The sequence below is a fragment of the Nelumbo nucifera genome, chromosome 8 (genome assembly GCF_055504915.1).
Source record: "Nelumbo nucifera cultivar China Antique chromosome 8, China Antique-T2T, whole genome shotgun sequence".
NCBI classification, from domain to species: domain Eukaryota; kingdom Viridiplantae; phylum Streptophyta; class Magnoliopsida; order Proteales; family Nelumbonaceae; genus Nelumbo; species Nelumbo nucifera.
In genome coordinates, this window is record NC_142656.1 from 22,712,414 (window position 1) to 22,722,388 (window position 9,975).

Genomic DNA, 9,975 nt, shown 5'->3' on the forward strand with positions numbered 1-9,975 from the left:
TATGACCATGTAAATTGGAACTTCCTTGATTACATGTTGAGGAGGATGAATTTTGGGGTGAAATGGGGAAATTGGACAAAAGTGTATCTTTCTTCTTCCTCTCACTTTCCAAGCAATAGGATCTGAATCAGGCATGTTCCATCTAAACTAGCTTTTTTTGTTTGGTCTGCAGTGCTGGATAAGATTTTAACCAAGGAGAATTTATCTAGAAGAGGTTTAGAAGTGACAGATCTGGAATGCACATTCTATAATGGAAATGTGGAAAGTACTAGTCATTTATTACTGCATTGTGATCTCACTTACTAGGTTTGGACAAGATTGCTACAGATTTTTGGAGTTAATTTTTGTTTCCCAAAGGATGTGAAGGGCTTTCTAGAGGCTTGGTTCCTAGGAGGCCTTAGCGAGGCTGGAAAAATAGCATGAAGTATCCTCCCCGTGACTGTTTTATAGGCAGAATGGGGTGAAAGAAATCAAAAGAAGAGGTGCTCAATAGGATTATGGGGATGGTGTTTTCGTGGCTGACAAACCATCCACTCTTTAAAAATAGGCAAACTTGTTCTTTTTTTGAGCATGATTTCCTTTTTGTAAGAAGATCATATTTTTTTGTTCGGTTGTTTTTCGGATGCTGGCTTTTCTGTGTTTTTCTGCGTTTTATGCTGTATAGCCTTTTGTAATCTGCCTTTTTGTTTTTAATGAAATACTTTACCTTACAGTTCTCAAAAAAAAAAAAAAAAAAAACTTGGATGATTTAAGATGGTCATTACTTGTGTACTTACACTTATTTCCTATACTAATTGACAAAATATTTCTATTATTGATTGTTTACTTCACTCTATGCGTGATATTAACACTCATCATTGGTTTGGCCAGGGATGGACATAAGTTGGCCTCCTGTGTGTTTGGCTATTTTTATTGGTTGAGCTTCTCAAAACCTAAGGAAAGATATCAACCTTAAAACACTAACCGTATGAGTACTCTTTCTTTATAGCAGCATACAATCAAATGTCTTACCTTTGGCAAATTTCCTGTAGTTACGTCATTAATGTTGTTGGTTTTTTTATCTGCAAGATGAGATAAGTTATCCATGTTTTCTTATTAGTAATGATTATACATGTTTATAAATCAAATGATGGCATACTTTGGCTTGCCTTCATTTGATTGTTGCGGCAAGAACTTGGAGTTCTATTGACACCACCAACTGGGAAACAAAGCAAATAATTGGGAAGGACTCCAAGCAGTGCGTCAGTTAGGTATGATTGATTTTTCTAGTGTCAAGGTGTGCTAAGGGCCTTGTATTTTCTTTTTTTCCAAGCTAAATGCATCAACATACGTAGGGCTATGTCAGGCCCTTTTAACATTTCAAGTTTTATTATGATCTTTTGAAGAAGTTTTCTTAATGCATCTTCTTTTATTTCCATTGATAGAAAAGAGGGAGTACTTTATATATCAAAAAAAGTGAGAGTACTTTATTGCTACTTTTCCAAAAAAATTGAAATGAAAAGATTTAACCTATCTAACGAAGTAATTAAAGCTGACATTTTAAACATTTTAACTATCTTTAACAGTTTGTTTCAAATTTGCTTGAGCATCAACACTATTTTTAGTGTAATAGATAAATATTAACATAATTCCATGCAACTTGTGGCCTAAATATAAGGAGTCAAAACTTGACAATTGGCATGACTATGTAGTATATGATAATTTAGTAAATTCATTCTAATAATATTGAGCTTGTCTTTCATTTTCAGTCCCAAGCCTAAATAATTGGAATTAGGCCTAAATAATTTATTTTCAACTTAATTTCAAGCATATGGCAATTAAGGATATAGTCCTTGATAGAATGGAACATTCATGCAGCCAATCTCATATAATTGGAGCAGGCCTTGTTGAGTTGGGCTGGGATAGGTTATATTATTGTTTATCCAACTATTCCTCGATATTCATATATACTGCAATACATATTCATGGATGTCTGTTTAATTTAATCCAGTTGGACCATCATTAATGCTAGGTAATGAAGGAGTGCTTCAGGAAGTTCTGAAATCTAACAAGTAGTTGCTAAGTTAAACCATGAAACAATATTAGCTTGTCTTTGAATGCTTTTATCATTGTTGGGTGAATGTAAAATGAAGTAAACAAGGTTGCTTTGTAAGAAGGCCCTTCAATTCAATTTCTTGGGTTCTATTCAATTGAATGATTTGATGTCTTTATTAGCTTCAAGGGTTCTAGAAGTGTGCATATCAAAAATAGATCGAAAATAAGTAAAATCATAACCTTCTCATGTTGTTTTACTAGAATTTTTTGTCTTTTTCTTTTTTTTTTTCTTTTTTTTTTTTAAATCTTTTACAGTTCCTATACCAAATTATGTTTTGAACTACTCAAATTTAAAACCATGTTTTACGGTTCCTGCTCGAATTCCAATTATAAGTGATGCAATGCTAGTATTCCCTTATGGATGCCATAGAATATTTTGAACTACTATTGATATTCCAATTAATTGCTTAGAATTCAGCCCATGTAGATTTTAGTTACTATTCCCATCTTTATAGTTAAAATACTTGAATATAATTCTAATGTTTATATGTTTTGATTTGCAGGTTCAACCAATATGTTAAGTGGATTTGCATTGGAAGATGTGCTACATTATTAGAGAATTTGATTAATTTTTTTAAGTTCTTGTAGTATTTATATGTCAACTGGATATGGTATTTGAACAATATCTTTTGGATATTTTAATATATAATCTTTGAATTAATAGATTTCATTTTAAATTGAATTTTATCAAATGGTTTTCTTATATTAAACATGTATGAAAATGCTAAATCAATAAAAAATGGTACCACAAAAATGTTGCAATTTAGTGGGTATATGCATTTTTTTTTGAAAAAAAATAGTATATGTTGACGGTCATGTCTGCCGCCTTAGCTATCAACATGACCTAAAAATGTTAGAATTACCCTAGTATAATTAAAAAATGAAAAAAAAAATCTAAGCCGGCGGTCATGAAACCACCGGTTTAGCCACAAATAACACATAAGGCGACGGTCATCTAATATATAAGCCGGCGGTTCGGACTGCCACCTAAGAACACAAGGGAGTTTGACAGAAATCTAAGGTGGCGGTCTTTTGGTATCTAAGCCAGCGGTCTAAACTGCCGCTTGTTTAATGCTATGAGCAATTTGAATCGGCCACCTAAGGCAGCGGTCTTTTGCATCTAAGCCGACAAAGCTTTAGGGGGCAGACTGAAGACCGTCACCTTAGATCAAAACCGAAGGTCTTAAGGCCTAAGCCAGCAACTGCAGGCTTAGACCAAATTTCTTGTAGTGCATGTTACTATTCATGGGGAGATGTTCCCAATGTACAGCTATAGCATCCTCTTGTGGTTGTGGATAAGAGGTTTGGATTGCAATTTGACAATGGATGTTTTCCATTGTTGCTAGGTAAAAAAGGACCTGTGTTGAATTATCTTATATTGCTATTATGTTTTATACAACAAAAGCAGTAAAGCACATAATATGTACTTGTAGATATAAGTATTTTATATATGATATTTAGGGCCCATTTGGTTTACAGGAATAGGGGTTTGAAATTCTGATTCTAACTCCAAGTGTTTGGTTGGGTGGAATTAGAATTCCATTCTCATTCCTGTTGGAATGGCATTGACCTTTTTGAGGGAATGGCCACTTCCTCCCCCTACCTTAGGAATGAAATCCCATTCTACTTTATTTCAATTCCGATTCCAATTCCAAGGGATTTTGATTTCATTCTGACTAGCTATGAACCAAACGAATGCTTAGATTTAACTTTTATCACTTGTACATACCAAAGGCATAGAGGTGTAAATCGGGTTGTGCCGCCCACAGCCTGACACAACAGATTGCAGGCCGTGTTAGGCCTAGAGTTTCAGGTCCATGGGCTAGCATGCCATGTCATGACCGAGTGGGCCTTGTAACCCGCGTTCCACATGCCGACACATCTCAGCATGACCCATATATGTATAATATGTATGTATATATTATATTATATAATATATTAATATACATAATTTTATTTTTCAATTTTATTATATTATTTCATATTTTTATTGCATATACAAACAATTGTATATATCAAAATTCATATAAAATAAAATTTTAAGATCCTTTTAATTTTTTGGATATATTTTTTAATTTATATTAAAATTTCATTATTTTTTTTAAAATTAAAAAAAAAAACATGACTTGGACCAATCTATGACTTAGCCTGACGAAAGGCTTGGCTCACGAACCAGCTCGGCCTGTAGCATGGCACAGGCCCGTGTAGACTTAGACCATGAACTGTACCGGGTTGACACCCCAAAATATACTAAAGGAGAGAAAGACGGGCTACATAGAGGCCATGCCCTGCCATGCCGGCCTAGCATGGTCCAATTTATACATCTAAAAATAGAAATACAAAACGCAAGTAGAAATTACAAAAAGAAATACTCCAAACACCTTACTTTATTTGTTACTAATTTGCTAATTGCTTTGGTAGTACAACCTTTTCTCTAATTCACACGGCCAACAATTTCTAACTGCAAAATATCTAGCTTGTGAAGTTACATGGATGGTGACCCACCTTGGAGTATATTACCGAAGAACAAGGTTAATATGTAACAGCCTTACAGGATAAAAAGGGTAAGGAAAAACTGGTGGCTCTCATACAAATTAAAAGATAAGAGAGCCACTTTTTCTCCTTCCTGATGTGGAAGGAGGTAAGGGGACCGCATTATTAACTTGTATCATCAACTGAAGCTTTGATCTATTGGAGCTTCACTTGCAAAATAATCTCTGCTTTTTCCTTGAGTCGCTTATTTCCTTTTATTAGAGTTCGAAACAAGATCATGGCTGCTGAACAGGGAGAACCAATTCTATCAGCTTCTTTTAAAGTGCTGTTCGACAAATTGGATAGCCCAATTATTAAAGATTCCTCACCCAATTGGGGAATTGATGCAGATCTCGAAAAACTAGAGGAAACGTTGCTGATGATCGAGACTGTGCTGGTGGATGCCGAACAACAGATAAACAAGAAGACACAACAGAGGAAAAAGGAGGCACTGAAGAAATGGTTAAATGAACTCAACCATCTGGTTTATGATACTGAAGACATATTGGATGAGTATGCAATCTATGTCGAACAATACCAGGTATGTTTCTCCATCCCCTCTGAAATCAAACATCAAATAGAATCTGGGGTAAAGAATATCAACGAAAGGCTGGAGAAACTTAAAAATATAATGACCATATTAGGTCTGAAAGTGGTCCACGTAGAAGGGAGGATGATTAACGAAATGGTAAGAAGGCCACGAACAAGCTCCCTTTTGGACGAATCTTGCTTTTATGGTCGAGAGACTGATAAAGCTAAGATAATTGCTAGGCTGTTGATGGTGGATGGTATTGATAATGAAAAGAATTTTGAAGTGCTTCCCATAGTTGGTATGGGTGGGCTAGGTAAAACTACGCTTGCTCAGTCTATATTCAATGATGAGAACGTAGAGAAACATTTTAAGCTCAGAGCGTGGGTTTGTGTGTCTGAAGAAGTTGATACTGTCAAGATAACAAAGGCTATTCTTGAATCTGCTACTAGGGATGCAGTGTCACTCAGCGACCTTGATCCACTCCAATGTCTACTTAAGGACACACTGAATAAGAAAAGATTTTTAATTGTTCTGGATGATGTTTGGAACGAAGACCCGCATGCCTGGGATATCTTACGAGTTCCTTTCACAAATGGGGAAAAAGGAAGTAGAATTATAGTAACAACACGAAGTGAAAGAGTTTCATCAATCATGGGTACTCTTCCTGTTCACCGTCTCAATGGCTTGGAAAATGAGTTTTGTTGGTCAATATTTAGGAAGTCTGCGTTTCTAAATGATATCACCTTGAATGCACATCCAAATCTAAAAGAAATCGGGAAGAAAATTGTAAACAAATGCAAAGGTGTGCCTCTTGCAGTAAAGTCACTTGGAGGCCTCTTGCATTCTAAAATTGAAGAGGGGGAGTGGGAATATGTTTTGACGAGTGAAATATGGGAATTGGATAAAGATGGTATAATGCCAGCCCTGAGGTTGAGCTATCTACATCTCCCACCGCATCTAAAGCGGTGTTTTGCTTATTGTTCTATCTTCCCCAAAGACTACCTGTTTAAAAAGGAGGAATTGGTTTTGTTGTGGATGGGGGAAGGATTTATACATCCTATGCGAAATAGACAAATGGAAGACATAGGAAGGGAGTATTTTGATGAGCTATGTTTCAGGTCATTTTTTCATCAATTTCATGAGAGATCATACTTCAATGAAAAACTGACGTTTGTGATGCATGACATGATTCACGATTTAGCACAATTTATTTCCAAGGATGTATGTTTTAGAATAGAAGAACCACATGATGAGAATGATGATAAGTTGTGGAATATTCCTAATCTTATGAAGGCTCGTCATTTGTCAATATTTTCTGAAAGCAAGTATTATAAGCATGAAAAATTATTTGATGCCTTGTACAAAGTTAAGAGTTCACGCACATTTCTGCTAGGTGGACTGTCGAGTGTGGAGAAGTTAGAAGTATCATCAGGGAAATCTATTGTGAGGATCCCACACTTACTAGAAAAGCTTGACATTTTATTTGAAACATGGAGATTCTTGCGTGTGTTGTGCTTGCGCAATCTTTCTATCAAAAAGTTGCCAGATTCAATTGGTAACTTAAAACTGCTAAGGTTCTTGGACCTCTCCTACACTAAAATTGGAAGGTTACCTCAATCAGTTTGTAGCCTCTACCATTTACAAATATTGCTACTTGAGGGCTTGGATTATATTAAGGAATTGCCTGAAAACATCAGCAGCAGCCTTGACAATCAACTTGTTGACATTCAAATTGTCAAAATCAATACCTATAGATACAGAGTTGCACCTGGAAATGGAAGAAAGAACGGAGTTGAAGAATTGAAGTTGCGTTGCAGGTGCATCAGGGCAGAAAACATTATCATTTCAGGATTAGAGAATGTTGTTGTAAATGTCAATAAAGATGATGTTAATTTCAAGAACTATCAAGATCCCCAGATGTTAACATTAGTATGGGATAATGTTTTCAGGGGAATGGGAGAGAGATCTATGGCTGAGAAAATAATAGAGTGTATCAAACCAGCAAATATGAAGTTAAGGGAACTCACTATCAAGGGGTATTATGGTGAAAGATTCCCTAATTGGATGGCAGAGATGTCCAATTTATGGAAATTAGAACTGGACAGATGTAGATGCAACTTCCTTCCTCCTCTTAGAAAATTACGCTTTCTCAGAATAAGTGGAATGGACATCTGTGAAGGAGAATGGTGCTCAGGAGGAGGAATAGAAATCCACCAGGTGAAAGATAAAGAAGTGTTATTCCCCTGCCTTCAGTTTTTCAATATTTCCTCCTGTCCCAAGCTCAAGGGGCTCCCTTTCTACCGGTATCCTGCTTTGAAAACCTTAAGCATAATGAATTGCAAGGAATTGACAACAATTTTTACAAGCCCTCAAATTTCATCCTCATCAGCATTTGCCCAAGGACAACAGCTTCCTAATTTAAATAGGCTTAGTATATACAAGTGCCCCAAGCTTAGAGCATTGGCAGCGCTCACTCCCTTCCCTTCTTTGGAAAGCTTAGAAATAGCAGTATGTGAGGAACTTGAATCCCTACCTGAACAAATGTACAACTTCACTTCTCTTTATTACTTGAAGATCTATAAATGTCCCCGCTTGATGACCTTTCCAAATGAGGGGTTGCCTACTAACAAGCTAAAATAACTAGAGATCAGTGGATGTGGTGAGACAAGGAACGAAATACTGCCCAAGAGTGTTGGTCTACACAAACTTACTTCTCTTCAATCATTGATTATTAGCAATTGTTCTGGTCTCAAGTCCTTACCAGAGGAGGAGGAATGGCAGCTGCCTACAAGTCTTACACATCTAGAGCTCATCAATTTTCAGAGTCTAGAATTCCTACCACCCATGTGGCTCAGTGGACTCACTTCTCTTACAAAACTTGTAATTCACCGTGTTCCCAGGCTTGCTTCCTTGCCGGAAGGGGGAATCCCCTCCCAAATTAAGTTTTTGTTTATCTCTAACTCTCCTCTTCTACAAGAATCGTGCGAAAAGAATGTAGGGAGAGATTGGCCCAAGATAGCTCACATCCCATCTATAAAGATTTTCTGAGATCAGTTTTCTAGTGATTGCTACAAGTTTGTGAAGCCAATGTAAATAGCAGTTGCTTCTGCTAGGAGAGAGTTTCCTTTCTCTCTTCGGTGCAATAATGAAGAAAAGATCAGCCAATTTGTTGTCAAGCAGAAGTAGTCAGTTTCGTAGGGATCATGGTTCACTGGTTAGCTTATTCAATGATTCAAGCACCTCATATCAAATCAAAAGGGATACTCACACATTTGCCGTCGACCTCTTTGCAATCATGTGACAACATCGGCGCCGGCGGTCTTCTATATCAGAGCCTTCTTAAAAAGAACCCTTTATTGTCTTGGTCACAGTTGCTAAATGCAAGATGGGGCTTCGCAGTGTCAACTTCTGAACTTGATAGTTGTTGCAGAACAGGGGAGTCCCGATGATAACATTGAAGCAACTGACGGTATGGTTCGTGATCTTCTGAATTCTCTGTAACTTCGTTTATTTTTTTTCTTATTGTCTTTCTTTCCTTTCCAATTATTTCACACTGAAAATTTGTCAAGTAAAATATATTGTTCTCCGCAGTCTGCACCATATATTATTTTGCCTTCTTCAATAGAACATTCTATTTTTTTTTTCTGTAAAGGCTGAATCTTTTTCCTCTTTTGAGATGAAGAGAAAATTGCATTAGAAAAATCTTTTTTATGGTAATCAAATTATTTTCAGCATCACATTTATTTTATATTGTTTGGTTCTTGTATATGCAGCAAGGAGAAAGATCAATATGGATATCTGGGTTGAACATTTTCCAAAATGATCTCTGTAAAGACTGAATGTAGATCAATTTTATATTTCTCCTAGCTTTAAAAACTTCTTGTATCTCATTTCTATTCTTTTAAAAATTTTCAACTCTTCTTTCTGTAAATGGTTGTCACTACGTTTTTAATTTCTTGACTAGTTTTTGTCTAATAAAATTATGCTATTGGTATTGCTCAGATGAACATTTTCTTCTGGTTTGTTGTATCTTCTTTCCAATCTCCAGAATCAGCGGATGTGGTGAGAAGAAGAGGAAAATCCTTCCCAAGAGTGTTGGCCTAACAAATTAAAAAGGATCTATCCATAAGGTTTAGGTTTACATTTCTGGTAATTACGGAAGGCATGTTTCGAACTCTTGAGGCTGGATACAAAAACATGGATTTTGATAACAATATGATGGGTGGCAATCTTTGCAGGACCATAATTCATTTATTTTCTGATTAGACCGTTCAGCATTTTTCAAGCGTTAGATGCCCACATCTCTGCAAGCTTGTGATAGCATCAGCACCACCAGCCTAGCGAAACGAGGGATGGGAAGTGATTTCTTGTAAATCCTCTCATGTACATTCCCTCTTTTGGATTGAAATGAATCCTGTTATCCTCTCTTCAAAAACTTCGGCAGTGATCCAAAAACATGGGAGTCTCTTCGACCGGCACCAAAGCCGCAATTAAGTTGTCCTTTTTGCCTTCGTAATTCTGATTGTCTGTTTTCTTTTCTGTCTTTTTGTATTTTTGAGAAAGCAAAATATAGAAGTTAAATGGATTGTGTTTTGTTACTATATATTGACTATGATATGGAAAAGACATGATATTGGAAAATCGTCTGACCAATCAACTGGAATCATAAACGTGATAGCGAATCAAGTGTTATTTATCAAAATTTTGAGTGAATTTTGATTAGTTAAAACTCTTTCCATACCATATCTTTTCCACATCATAGATTTTCCCTTTTTGGTTTCTTCACGAGTTTATTATTTTTTTTTTGTTAAATTAGA

General features: G+C 36.0%; 1 protein-coding gene across 1 annotated transcript; it reads left to right on the forward strand.

Moving 5' to 3' along the window:
- Nucleotides 1–4,702: 4,702 nt before the first annotated feature.
- LOC104609114 (putative disease resistance RPP13-like protein 1) lies at nucleotides 4,703–9,743 on the forward strand. Its single transcript, XM_010275340.3, has 2 exons — nucleotides 4,703–8,627; nucleotides 8,932–9,743. The coding sequence occupies exon 1, from the start codon at nucleotides 4,865–4,867 to the stop codon at nucleotides 7,796–7,798; it is 2,934 nt and encodes a 977-aa protein (XP_010273642.1). The 5' UTR covers nucleotides 4,703–4,864; the 3' UTR covers nucleotides 7,799–8,627; nucleotides 8,932–9,743.
- The last annotated feature ends 232 nt before the right edge of the window (nucleotides 9,744–9,975 follow it).

Coding starts and splice junctions, on each gene's coding strand:
- LOC104609114 (XM_010275340.3), top strand. CDS start 4,865: ATGGCTGCTGAACAGGGAGAACCAATTCTATCAGCTTCTTTTAAAGTG.